General features: G+C 42.0%; 1 protein-coding gene across 1 annotated transcript in view; it reads right to left on the bottom strand.

The window, feature by feature from the left end:
- LOC126236577 (mitochondrial uncoupling protein 4) overlaps window positions 1-15,250 on the bottom strand; it is a 437,887-nt gene that overhangs the window by 107,655 nt on the left and 314,982 nt on the right. The window contains exon 6 of the mRNA XM_049945990.1: window positions 9,187-9,384. Within this exon, the coding sequence (XP_049801947.1) occupies window positions 9,187-9,384 (198 nt within the window). The remainder of the gene's footprint in view (window positions 1-9,186; window positions 9,385-15,250) is intronic.

Genomic DNA, 15,250 nt, shown 5'->3' with positions numbered 1-15,250 from the left:
CCACATTGATACAAGAAGAAATTTACCAAATTTAGAGATTTGTAAGGAATCTGAGACTCTTCAAGGGATATAAATCTATCAAAATTATTCTGAATTATATTGTGCTAAAAAGTAAGCAGTATTTCATTGCAGTGTGTAAAATGTAGCAAACAGCACATAAGTGTTTGCTGAAAAATGAAATTTGTCAATTCCATGCAAAAGATCTTGAACTGCACAAAAATCTATATAACTTACATTACCAAGTTGCTACAGACCTCAATAATCCAACAGTTCTCAGTCACCTAACAGGAAAAATAGAACAAACAACAAAGGAAATGTCAAATGAAGAACATAAATGGACATAAAGAAAATAGCTGCTCTGACAACTCTATACACATAGCTTGCAAATTAAAAAAAAGGAGAGAGAGAGAGAGAGAGAGAGAGAGAGAGAGAGAGAGAGAGAGAGAGAGAGAGACGTAAATTTTACTTCATGACAATAAATCTAACATATACGGTACTGGAGAAAGCAGAGCACAAACTGTTAGAAGACTAGATTTGAATATTATTTTACCACACACAGAATATCAGGTAAATGAAAACGGAAGAGGAAAAGTCTTGTTACAAACCAAAAAATAAAAGCAATATGTTGAATTCAAGGGTGCTTTGACAAGAACTGCAAAACAAATCCTGTAACTAGAGGGCTTATTACTAGAAGTGTCAAAAAAAAAACACACAATATAATAAGATTAAATAAGACAAATATGCCATAAGAATAATACCACATGTATCTGACAGAGAAGAGAAATTTAAGAATTATGAGGATGCACTTATTTTACTCTAAAATGACCTGTTTGTAGAAATGAAACAGGACTAAAATATTCATTTGTGGATCAGTCATGTGTACACAATTTGAGTTCCATTCCTGAAACTATTTGGACACCACACATTTCATGCACTGAACAAGAATACTCCTGTGCTCTCTTCACATGTCTGTCCAGATGTGTTATATGCTGGCACATCTTGATTTAAGTAGTAAGAAATGGTGGAGAACACAAAATTAACAATTAATAATGATTTTTCTGTTCCATAAAGGCAATAAAAGGAAGGAAAATAGAGTACAATGTCTGAGAAAGTGAAAAAAATTCAAAAGTCAGGCTGTAGTGCTGGGACAAAGTAGCTGTGTGTGTGTCTTTGTGTTCTGAAAAAGACATGTTTGTAAGTAGAGTTGCTGTGTTTCAGATCTTGTTTATGTATGTATCTACTAATCTGTAGAACTACTGCATGATAAGTGGTAATCTTTCTTCATTTCTATCTTCATTTTGGTACTTAGATGGAATCAAATACATAGTAAGCGAATTCCAATAAAAATAATCCCCAAATTTCATAATTACATTGTTTCATAGCATGCAAATAAGACGATAAAAAACAAAGAAAAGTGTCACCACACAGCCTACTTGATAGAGCTGCTCCATAAATGTACGAGTGTAGGATACAAATACAAGAAAATTAGTTGTACTATACAGCAAGACTTGCCTAGATATCTGTTATCACTTACAGTAGAGTGTATGCTGTTTTGAAATTTCCTTGCAGATTAAACTATATGCCAGATTGGAAATAAAACCCAGAATATTGTCTTTTGCAGGACTTGCTCTTTCCGACTGAGCTACCCAGCTCTCCATCATATCTTGCTGGACTGGTGTTCCTGGAAGTAAGGACATTGTGGAAAAATGGCTTAAGACACAGACTTGGATAGCAGGAGGAGGATTCTGGGAGAATTAAGCTGTGAGAGCAGGTCTTAAAATCATACCTGCGTAGTTTAGTCAGTAAGAGAATTGCCTGCAAAAGGTGAGGTCTTGGATTTGAGCCTTGCTTGAGCATACAGTTCTAATCTGCCAGAAAGCTTGAACTGTAGACTTTAAAGGATCTGTAATCAGATAGGTTATGATTTTCTAGTGTAAGGGTGTTTTTGAATAGGTGCTCTCCTTCAGTTCAGATAAAGATATCTGGAGGGGACACCACAGCATTAATGTGAAACCCAAAGAAAGGCTCCCACAGTTGAGACAACTGCCAAAGCAGTGGAGTTCACAAAATAGTAAGTACAGAAACTGGCTAAACTGACCTGCCCAGATACCCATGTATGTTAAAGCACCCTTCCAGGATGGGTAGGTGCATCAGTTCCACATCAAATCCACCCAGAGGATCATGGGCGAGGGTCATTGTGGCGGCTAGTCTGAACTTGGTTTTTAGACATTTTCTCACAATCCATTAGGTGAAGACTTGGTTGGTGCACAGTCTCACCTCAGTTACACAATTCACAAACATCTCAAAAACCTTTGCTCACTTGGACATGAATAACACTACATGCCGACAGTTGAGGGTACTCATATTCTGTCCCAGGGGGTAAGTGGTGAAAGGAAGGGCATCTGACCACCCTTACACCAACCTTGCAAAATCTGTACATAACAATGCTGAACCTGTGCCAGTGCAGGACAAATGCACATGCAGAAAAAGAAGACAGAAGGATGGCTAAAACTCAAATTTTACAGTAATGAGATATTCGTGGTAAATCTAAATGTATATCAAAAAGATAGATTGAAATCAAGCAATGGAAAATCCAGGACAGAATGTAACAATATTAGAGAAGGAAAGTTGCTACTCACCATATAGCGGAAATGCTGAGTCGCGATAGGCACAACAAAAAGATTCACACAATTATAGCTTTTAGCCATAAAGGGCTTTGTCAGCAATAGACACACACACACACACACACACACACAAGAACGAAACTTGCACACATGTCTGCAGTCTCAGACAACTGAAACCACTGGTAGGCTGTGCAAGTTTCCTGTGTGTGTGTTTGTGTGTGTGTGTGGGGGGGGGGGGGGGGTGTCTGTCTATTGCTGACAAAGGCCTTAATGGCCGAAATCTATAATTGTGTGAATCTTTTTGTTGTGCCTATCACAACTCAGCATCTCTGCTACATGGTGAGTCGCAACTTTCCTTCTCTAAAAAGATAGGTTGATGGCACATGAAAGTGGTGTTTTCTTCACAGGAAACAGCAAATTCAAATCTACTGAGAAAATAACAGAAGCTACATATGAGATCATTTGGGCCAAACTCAGTATCAACAGTGGGCATAAACTTATGATGAGTTCTCCAATTGCCAATTAAATTCACCTCCAGATGTAAGATAAAAACCTTAAGGAAGACCTTGGCTTGCTAATACATATGTTCCCCAAACATATTGCCATCACTGAAGGAGACTTCAACCTACTAATAATCAAATGGTATAATTACAGTGGGGCATGACAAAACATTGAAAAAATGGCACTTATCTAAAGACATCTCACAAAACTCAGAGAAATTCAGGTCATATGCAAAGTCACTCAGTGGTATGAAAGTTAGTATCCAGACACTCATGGAAAACAAAAGGAATGAAAATGAAGGGTGTCACAGCAAATGCTGAAATTCTGAGCTGTTCTTTTACAAAGATGGATCAAGGAGCAATGCCTCACTTCAGTTTTTGCAGCACTGCAAAGATGAGTAACATAGATAATGGTACCAATAGCAATGAAAAACAGCTCAGGTCACTAAAATTGAGAAGAGTCCAAGGAGCAGTGGAGTCCCTGTCAGATTCAAATCTGTGTCTGAATTGAGGATTTCTTGGTAGGAAAGAGGCAGAATATTATCTTGGATGGAAGTCATCAACAGATGAAGAACTTGTCTTGTTGTATATTAATGACTTGATTGACAATATTAACAATAAATTCACATCATACAATGTAGGCTTTCATGGCCGGTGTTGTCTTCAGTTAAAACTTCTGGGCTGAGAGGCCGTGGTCGATGTATAAAATTTCCACCTGACGTTTCGTCTCCATCTGCGGGAGACATCTTCTGAGGTCGTCTGGCTACTGCCACTGAGGCTCCAGGTACTCTTGTATTTGTAGAGTGTATAGAGGACACCACCATTTGTCACATGATGCCGACGGTATGCCTATCTTTGGAAGGCATCATCATTCTCGATTAAGAGTAATCGATTGTCATTCTGCTGGTGCAACGTCGACATCCATATTTTGTCTAAATTTAAAACTTCCTCTTTCCTATTAAAAGGATAAGATACAGTAAAATGGACAGAGAGGCATTTGAGTAGACATTCTTCCCACACTCCACACACGAGTGGAACAGGATGAAACCTCAATATACGGCAAAATTGGAAGTGCTGTCTTTCCTGTCATGTACTTCTTAGTGTTTTTCAGAATATGATTGCATATGTAGAATCCAGATACACATTCCTATTCCTAGCTAAAATACAACCCAACATCCTGTTCCTTAACTGCTGCCTAATACATGGAATTTCCCTTCCTCAAATTGCCTAACCATAGAAATTCCCTTCTTGGCAGGCAACCATCCTTTCTCATTGATCTCCTGATTCTGCCAAGCTCTATCCCTCATAAATCTAATACCAGAGAAACAAATTTCCAAGAATCGTGCACCTATGAAACATTCTTTATCCCTCTATAAGATACCACTATTGTTCTATCTCAATTACCTACACCCCATCTCTCAAACTGAAATCCTTGCTAGCAACTGAAAGTGTATTCTAAAGACCAGTTCTCAGTTTTCTCGAATTAACTATCAACCTACTTCAACAGCAAAATACTAATGTCCAACATTTCTTGTCCTACTCATAATAAACTGGAGACAGGGTTGTAGCAGCATAATGTGATAGAAAAGCAGCAATGGTTTATGAGGCTTGCAGGGAAAGTACATTGTGTATGTGATGAAATAAGAGGTTGGAATTAAGAGGAAGGGGATAGTGGGTGGGGGGGACAGAACAGGGGAAGAAGGAAACAGAAGAGGAGACTATGTGGGGGTGGATCAATGGATACATGAATCAAACTAGGCTGATGAGAAGGGATCTGTTGAGAAGGGTTGGATAGGAGGAAAGGCATGGGACAGAGTTGGAGATGGATGTGGGTGTAAGTGTAAGGGAGGGAGTAGTAGATGCCAAGTTGACTGTGTAATCAAAGGAAGTGTTCTAATGTAAGTTCAAATCTACACAATTTAAAGAAGCTGGTACTTGAGGGGGAAATTCAGATTGTATTTAATGAAGTAGCCATTGAAATCAAGCCTGCTGTGCTCATCAACTTGATCTGCCACTTGGTGATCAGCTGTGCTCTGTTTGTCTGTGGACATTCATGTGGGTGGATAGCTGGTTGAAGTACATGTACACATAAACACCTGTGCAAAGTTTCATACATAACATGACTGGTTTCGCAGCTGGGGCTGTCTCTGAATCAAGTCGTTTTATAGACTGAATGGTCATCTGTAAACTACTTTGGAGATACTTGAAAGATTTTGAAATAAATATTCAATCACTTTTATGTAGGCAATTTCACTTTGCAGGTGACTATTAATATCTACTTCTGGTACATGTATGGCATGTCATTTGTCTCAGATAGCATAATATGAGCTTTTGTATGATTATTAATAAGATGACCATATACTAAACTTTCCAGCTATTATCTTCATTATGATTGGTATGGTTGTGTCTGCACCCTGGATTTCAATGCTCTGCAGACATTTCAGTCTTCAACAGCCCTTTAAGTCCTCAGTATACCATTCGTGCAAGTCAAAAGAGTAGGAGCAGGTCAAGCCATGGTTTGTGGGATTCCATACAAATGAAGTTACTCATTTTGAGTTTAATATTACTCCTGCAGGTTGTAAGGTGTTATATTGGTGGTATCTTCATGAAAAAGTGTGATGTTTTATGTATTCCTCTACTGGAATACTCGATAACAATGTGTATTTCCACACAAAAGGAGAAAACGCACACAAAAGGAAGGGACAGTTAAATTCTCATAGCGCTGCAGCACAAGGTGATGAGCTGTTGCCTTGGCTGGTTTAGACAGGGTGAATGTGAATAGGCAAGTAGTAGGGACAAATGAGGGCTAGGGAAAATGTGTAACAACAGGTGAAGACTAGGGATTAGAGACAATTTGTGAGGATTTTGGTCTAGGGTACGGGATACAGGGGTAGGGGGAGAGCAGAATAAAAGGAGACTGCTGATAAAAGACCGTGCAGTGTGCTGTATTGACTTATAAATTTAGCGAGATTAATGCACAGAAATTATCAAAAATAATCTATCCAGACCATTAAAAAATGTTAGACTAAATAATCATTTCATATAAAAGTGCAGGACACAAGAATATTAAAACAATAAAAATAACCTACTGTAGCAGAATATAATAACTTAACACAACCAGACACATAAATTCTTTCATTTATCCTGACTCTCTCAATAAGTATTATAAACAAGCTATGCAAAACCAATAAGCAAAAAGATTCATAGAAAATGTAGTTTAATGAACTTAAACAAACAGGCCAGTAGTTGCAATCCTTGATGTGAATGATGATGAAAAACTGGATAATTGTTCTCAGAGCAGGACCGTACCCCTCTGCACTGGAATTTTAAAACAACGTACAGTAGAGCGTCGATTATCTGAAGTAATTGGGGGACATGGGTGTTCGGAAAACTGGTTTGTTCGGATAATCAAACTGTACATGTTTATTTGCCAAAAAGAAGTACTGTACAGTAAATTTATTCATAAAAACAGGCATCTCGTACTTGTGCCTCATAGAAAGGACAACACGTTTACGTTTAAGCATTTTGTATCGTCAAGTTAACTTCTTCACGCAGCAGCACACAAGTGGTCATAACAGAGAACAGAAGGTGACTGTTTGCACCGTGAGAAGCTCTTCTTGGGGGCGCGCAATCCTTCAAACTGCACGGAGCGGCACGCCTCAACTCTAAGCTGGCGTAGCTGTTGCTGTGAACAGCTTTGATACTGCCGCTACTTCTACTGCCAGTGCCAAGCTGACAGAAGTGTGCTGATTGTTGAAACACAGCAACTGGCGGCTTGGCCGGTCAGCAGCGCCTTGTGAAAGCCCCATTAGAAGCAATGTTCCGCCAACGGTGGCCCAATGGGGTGACTACTGTGGGGGACTTGGTTTGGGGGTCAGGGGGATGATGGACGGTAGGGTGGGAAAGTAGCAGGTGCAAGCAAGTACACAGTTCGGTTAAGCGGTCGTTCGGTTGCCCGACATTCGGATAATCGATGCTCTACTGTTGTTGGTGCCTCCAACTTTTTTGTCTTGCATCTTTATGCCAAATGGTATGAGGGAGACATCTTAGATAGATTTAATACATATTAAAAGTCCTCCCTACCTTAATCAATATAAGTGCAGCTATTAGACAGGTAAAGTGGGGGAGGGGGTTAAAACAATGATCACTGGTGGGAAACAATTCTTATCATATGCCTATCATCCAGCCTGTACTCTGCTTCCTGTAATAGAGTATAACAGCTGATAACTGTTCATAAATAAATTGAGAGAAATTGTACTGTTTTACTTTTGTTTATTGTAATTCATGAAATGAATGAAAGTTACTAATATTCCCTCAAATTACTACAAATCATTTCACAGCCCTAGGCACTTAAAATATTCCACCAAAAACATTTACGACCTCTAATTATCATCACAGCAGGTGCGAATGAGCCATGTCCGCCTTTTTCAAGATCCCATCACTTCATGTTGACTGAAAACCATGCACAGTCCCAACTACACTAATTATGGCACCTGACAACAGTTGCAGTTGGCATAAAGTGCAAGCATCCAAAATGATCTAGGAACTCAGCAATATTTGCAGCTCTAGATGTGAGATCCTGAGTTGGTCGCTGGTAAGGACATTCATACTGCTATCCTTACAATATGGCAATTTATCACATTACAAAATATACCCATTTTACTTTTTTATGTAATTCTTGTTCTGTCCTGGTCAGATAAATTTTAACAGTGTTTGAATAGTTTTTGGATAGTTATTCAATGTCTTCAGTCTGACAGATCCTTTAACTGACAGTAGAGATGACTAGTGACATGAATATCAAACCCCAAACAAAACCCGTGGTTGTAAATAAGCCAATGTCTGTCAGTGCACAGTGCACAACTCTACACAAACGTTTTGTGGGGGATATGTAACTGAGAATTAAACTATGTGACAGTACAAAAATGGATAATCAATGTATGGTCATCAAATCACTCTAAGTGAAAGACATTACCATTCTAATTTTGATTTCCAGTTAATTGTAAGTCCTCAATGTCACATGGCTAGTTTGTCTCCAATGGAATTTTTTGGATTTGCTGTTTCATACAATGTGCCACAAGAAACAGTAGTTAACTAGAAGATCCCTCAAAGCAACACACTCAGTCCATAACAGCACAACTCCTGTTTTTGCATAAAAAATTTTTTCTTTGCTTAACCTTTCTCCAGCTCTGGATACAAGTAACTGGTCTTTACCTTCTGTTGAGTGCTCAGAAAATGTTTTGTTTCTGAGAACATCTGTGACATTGTTTTTAATAGCTAGTGTATGTTTTCTTTCCTCAACAATACTCAGTTTCAACTCTTCTGGATGTAATATGAAATCTTTTAACTACTCTACAAAAAATTCTTACCTAGTCTAACAACCAAACACATTCACAAAAACATCTTGCAGTCAAACACTGAATAATAATGCAGGAATAACAAAACGAGCATAATGAAAAATCAAAGACTGCTGATAAGCTGGTTGGTTGGTTTGTAGATTGAAGGGACTAAACTGTGGGTTATCAATCCCTGTTGCTAAGTGTTTGAGTCACAGTCATTGTGACATGAGGGAATTTATAAACAATCCGGTCCATGAGAAGAAGAGAAACTTGTTTCTAACATAAATGCAAAACACTCTTGTGCCTACTTAACTTTAGTTATTTTCACAGTTTTTGTTGTAATCCAGTACAAGAATCCAGCCTCACAAAAAGTTCTGTTGTAGGTCCCTCAACTGATAGTACTAAAAATGAATAAATCCATGGATGGTAAAGAGCACATACAAAATTAGTATCTATAGTGAGGTAAGTCCCTGCAGAATGTAAATACTTTAGGAGCAAAGGAGACCTTTCACCAAATAGCAGAAGTGTTGAGTCATCAATGACTCAAGACTCCAGCTATTCAGTCAGTGGTCTTCTTTACTCTTAAAGTATTTACATACAGACTCTATATTCCCACTTAAAGATTGTGCCATAAAAAAGAAAAGACATTAAACCTGTATTGTATTTTAAACAATATGATTCTCATAATTCATTACGTTTTTTATTAAGTTACTAATTAACAAATACCTGGAAAGCATGTGAGTTAGATGGCTATCTGGTAATGATGTGTGAGTAAGTATAAACTGCTTTGCAGAATCATATGTTGTGAGATCACCAAGATTTACAAGAGCTGCTCTCTGAACATTTGGTATTGAGCCTTTCCATAGACCTCTGATGCCACCTTTTGCCAGTATCTTCTGAAATGCGTGCAGTGTGCCATGAACTCTGAAAATAAATGTGAAGCATCTTGCTTTGTACAATGATTATACTTAAAAATAATAAATGCCATACTAATCACACACTTCTACTTGGCCCCTGAGAGGAGGATGCTGGGAGTGGAAGCTTGCAATCAGCTAGTAGCACATTGGCTACTGAGACAAGCCTCGCATTCTCCTCCCAGAGCAGCCATTTTACAGTTTATATAAGAAATAAATTTTTAATAAGTTAATGCATCGTAGAAGGGACACAAAAGTTGCTGGTGAGTTGCCACAAGAATCAGGCACCAGGTACAGCCTCTTTACTCATTTTGGTAAATAATATTAACAACCATTAAGCACACTACCACACATGGATCAACACTATATTCATAATGGCTACTTATTGTTATGTTGCACAATACTGTTACCCGTATGTAGCTAATGTTGGCAGTGACTGTAAATATTCTGGAGCAGCTCGAAGTCAGCTGACTTGCACTAATCACTTAGGGGTCAAGTAAAAATATGCAATCAGTACAAAACATGCACCCATCTTATCTACAACACACTTCAGTTTAATCTTCTCCTAAACAATGTTACACAACAGTGACTGAATTTTTCATTAAGTTACAAACCTTCAACATGTCCATCACACCACAGAAGAATGTAATGGTATTACAAGCAAAAAATCTATCGGTCATGCATTGGCAGCAGTAAAGCATGTTCGAGTGAAGAGAAAACTGTTTTCCATATTCTGAATCCAGATTTCCAAATCACTGATATCTAAATGTGAGAAACATTTTGAATATAGTTGTGGCAACACTGACGTGCCATAACATCTCTGGCGTGCAAAAAATCTTTGGGCCAAGGCGGCCATTATGTTCTGTCTATGTGATACTTTCGACGTGTAATGACGTACATCTGAAGTGTGACAATAAATGTGCTCATTGTTTTAACAAGTGGATTAACGGGTTGTTATTTATAATGATAAGGACCCAAATCCCTACAATGGTGACCCTGCTGACAGTTTGTGACACTCTTCCTGTGTTCTACCTGAGTTCAATAACAATAACAATCATGTGTGTACGAGTGAACCGCCTGTATCGTCATGTGGCATACGCAACGAGGTGTACCGCCATACAATTTCTACGGTCAGAGTCCGACCATGCCACCCACCTGCACTACGCATGGACTCTATACATCAAACATTTCGAGGCCATCTGACCTGCGAGTGGATTGCAGTACCACAACACTCAAAAGACAATGCGTACGTACCACCCGCCATCTTGCCTCAAGATCGTTCTTTCGAAGATACAGGACAAAGTGTGAAAAGAGATCCACACATTCCACCGCTAATGTCGCACGCTCAGGAGTGCGCAACCCCCCTCAGAACTTTGCACCAACTTTTGGAGCAGTGCCACTACATGGCTGCTACATCATCCGCACTGCGAATCGGTTCCGCGCCTGGCTACACACAGCCTCAATTTTCTGATCGAACTGAACAGTGTATAGTCAATATGACCTCTCCTAGTACCTCGACCGATCCGAGGGGTGTAACAGATTACGGGACCCGGGGCCTACAACCCCCCCCCCCCCCCTCCTCAGCAGACGCCATATTGACTGCTCCCACACCTGTGGCTCTTACACACCCAGTGGTCATGGATTCCAAACCAACTAAGTTACCTAAACTGCCAACTTTTGCAAAAACGTAGCCCAACACATGGTTCGCATTAGTCGACTCTATATTCACCACCACAGGCATTGACTCAGAAGAATCACGCTTCGTGTGTTTGGTGGGACATTTGCATGACCATTTGGATTTGATTAGCGACATTGTGATCAGCCCCCCCCCCCCCTTCTTCACCGAAATACACCAAGGCGAAAAGACTCATTTGTGAAAGACTTTCTTGAGCTCTGGACAACATTATTCATCATATCATTCACGAGGAACACCTGCATGACCTCACCCAATCAGGACTATGGCGACGAATCCACGTCCTCGCACCTGTGGATTTGCTACCCGATACAGCGTTATGGTCGATGTGGCTCATCAAAATGCCAGAAGCATTACAACTACAGCTCTTGGCACTCACCAACAGCATCTTGGATGAGAAGCTTTCAGTTGTGGATCAAGCTTTCAGGATTATTAACAGGCGAGCACACAGCATGAAGAATGGAGGTAGCAATCTCAACAGCACGCCACCCCCCCCCCCTTCCCCCTCCAGGATTCGGGCGAGCTCAATTCCTCAACGATCACGCTATGACAGTGGTGACATCTGCCTGCCATCACGGGGAACCAGATACAGCCTCCATGGCATCTGTCATGACAACCGACATCACACTACAGCACTCCACAACAGACACAGCCGACACCAGGAGCTCTACATCACCCCTGCCTAACGCAGCCTGGCCGCTGTGTTGGTTCCACGCCAACTTCGGTGACGCGGCCAGGAAATGTCACAGCCATTGCACAGCAGGAAATGCAGCTCATGAGGTGCCATAGGTGCAGCGTCTCGCACACAGGAAAAAAGATGCCTTACAGCAGCAACAGCATCTAACACGGTAAGCGCTGATGGTTGTCTATTCGCTCTTGACCTCATCTCAGGAACTAAATTCCTCATTGACAGTGGTGCTGATATGAGTGTAATACCCCCAGCTCTCGCACCTACCATGTTAACTTCCTCACCCAGACTGTTCTGCGCGGCTAATGACTCTCATATCAAAGTGTTAGGTACAGCATCTTTAACGCTCAAACTGTCAAAAGACTTGAAGCTTTCATGGACTTTTCACGTGGCACAGATGACTTCTTCGGCCTTGGGCATTGACTTTCTGCGACACCATAAATTTTCGCTAGACATTCTACGAAGTACATTAGTCCACCAACCTTCACAAAAGACTATCGCCCTCATGGCCAATGCGTCTGTATCACCCATTCGGTCAAAAAACATTGACATTTCCCTATTGCAGACCGAATGTGCTCTTTTTGCTGCCAAGTTAACTAGTAAAAGTTGCAACGTGCTACTACAATGACAAGAAATCAGTGAACTCAAGCAAACGCAGGCCAAGCTCACCTCCCTTATCAAGCGTACCAAACAGACATTACAGAGCACGAAATCTGAACTCGCCTCACTTCGAGGTATTCGCTCTTCGCACAAACTGGCATGCGCTCAAATCATTGACTCATTGCACGAGTGTTTGAATACTAATGACGCACCCCGCGCGCGTAGCATGTTATCAATCACGAGCGGTGCATGCCACAAACTCAATACGACTGAGGGCCCTCTGGTCAGACACTGACCATGACGCCTGAATCCACACAAATTCAAAGCGGCGAAAGCAATCATCTCGGACCTATTAAAAGCAGGCATTGTACGCCCATCCTCCAGTGACTGGTCGTCACCAATTCATCTCGCACCAAAGAAGGATGGTTCCTACAGACACTGTGGTGACTACAGACGTCTCAATGACCACACAATCATGGACAATTATCCAGCATCGAACATTCAGGACTTTGCTTCTCAGTTGGCAGGTGCTAAAATTTTCAGTGTGGTATACTGTGAGAAAACGTATCACCAAATACCAATGTACGAACAAGATATCCCTAAAATGGCCATCACCACACCCTTCGGCCTCTTCGAATATGTTTATATGCCTTACTGATTGACAAACGCTGCCCAAACCTGGCAGACGTTCTTAGATACAGTGTTACGACCCCTACCTTACTGCTACATGTACCTGGCCGACATTTTGATCTTTTCTTCCTCTCCGGGTGCTGTTTGACACATTACAATCCCATGGTGTGATTGTCAACAAATACAAACTGAGACAGGATTCTGTTGTTTTTCTGGGACACATAGTTTCAGCCGATGGTATCCGGCCCACAAAAGAGAAAATAGACATTATTAAACGGCTGCCGATACCAGAAACATACCATGAACTCCGCCGGTTCTTAAGAATGATCAATTTTTTCCGCCACCACATTCCAAGAGCCACCGAACTATAGGTCCCCCTCTCAGATGCACTGCGTGGGCCACAAACGTCAGGTGACAGGCGCATGCCGTAGACAGAGATCGTGTGTGCGTCTTTCAAAAAACTCAAAACCACACTCGCGGAAGCCATCACGCTTGCCCATCCACACCGGGATGCAACACTTTTGCTCACCACGGACGCTAGCGAAATATCTATCGGCGCAGTACTTCAACAACACAGAGGAGAGATGGTGCAACCTCTTAAGTTCTTTTCAAAAAAACTATCTCTCTCTCAGTGCAAATGGTCCGCTTTCGACAGAGAGCTCTTAGCTGTCTACGAAGCCATTAGATATTTCCGCGAAGACGTTGAGGGACACCCCGTCACGAACTTTACAGACCACAAACCTCTCGCCCAAGCACTCACAAACCCTCCAGCCGATCCACCTCCTAGGAGGTTCCGTTATTTCAACCTCATTTCACAATACACAACTAATGTACAATGCGTTCGGGGATCCAACAACATAGCCGCTGATTATTTCTCCCACATCTAGGACATATCTTCCTCAATTAACTTCAATGCTCTTGCTCAAGCACAAACAAATGATGACTCCTTGGCGAGCCTTTTATCTGACAATAATCACTCTCTGTGCCTGGCGCACAAGACGATCCCCAGCACATGCTCGGAGCTATGGTGTGACACTTCCACTCGCGTGCCACGCCCCCTCGTCCCCTCCTCTTTGCATCGATCAGTGTTTGATGCACTGCACAGTCTCGCCCACCCGAGCATTCGCTCAACTACATGCATCATCATCGCCGAGCGTTTCATATGGCCTTCGCTTCGCAAAGACTGTCGCGACTGGTGTCACACTTGTATTTCGTGCCAGCGGTCCAAAGTCGGACGCCACTGCACGCCCCCCTCAGGCGTCTTCCACTCTCCTTCTGGCAGACATCCACATCGACATTGTCAGCCCCCTTCCCCAGGTGGATGGTTAATGATTCTTGCTTACTTTTATTGACAGAACAACTAGATGGGTCGAGGCAACCCCTCTAGCCAATATTTCGGACGAAACAGTTGCCAACGCTGTCCTCTCCACATGGGTGGCATGTTTTGGCTGCCCCGAAATCATTACTACAGACCAAGGCCATCAATTCAAGGCTGTCCTCTTCACAAAAATGTGCGAGCTCTTCAGTGTAGGCCGCATTCGCACGACAGCCTACTACCCCCAATCAAACGGCTTAGTGGAACGATGGCACAGCATGTTAAAGACATTGCTAATGTGCCACAATGAACGGTGGTTACACGCCCTCCTGTGGGTACTGCTAGGCCTCCGTTCTGTATATAAAGATGACCTGCAGTGCTCGGTGGATGAACTGCTCTATGGCGAGCCGTTGACTCTACCAGCCAAGTTTGTTGAGCCTTCACCGCTCCAAGATACCATCGAATACCCCGTGCTAATCGAGAACAAACTACAGATGATATGAGTGCAGAGAGCACCTGCTCCAAAAGCACACACCCTGCCTAAAACATTCGTGCAGCAGCAGTTAGCCACATGTGAAGCTGTGATGCTTAGGGACAATACAGTGCGTGCCACCCTGCCCCCATACACAGGCCCTTACAGGGTACTTAGGCGCTCATTGAATACATTCAACATCTGTATCAAAGGCAAACCCTCGACAGTGTCAGTGTCTCGACTCAACGACTCAAGCTGGCTTGGGTCACTGCAGACGACACCTCCAGCGACCCGATGCCACCGACCACGACGGACAATAACCTCCACACCACTACTTCCTCAAGGGACGACACGGCGGCCACGCCCCCTTCCCCAATGCTGGGAACCCTCACTGGGCAGAGTCCAGGGTCCACACCCTTCACCCCGCCCTCTCCTGCTATGCCCGTCACACACTTCTCACCCGACATTCAACAACCCA

This window comes from Schistocerca nitens, chromosome 2, assembly GCF_023898315.1.
Source record: "Schistocerca nitens isolate TAMUIC-IGC-003100 chromosome 2, iqSchNite1.1, whole genome shotgun sequence".
NCBI lineage: Eukaryota > Metazoa > Arthropoda > Insecta > Orthoptera > Acrididae > Schistocerca > Schistocerca nitens.
This window is presented reverse-complemented; position numbering and strand designations above follow the sequence as displayed.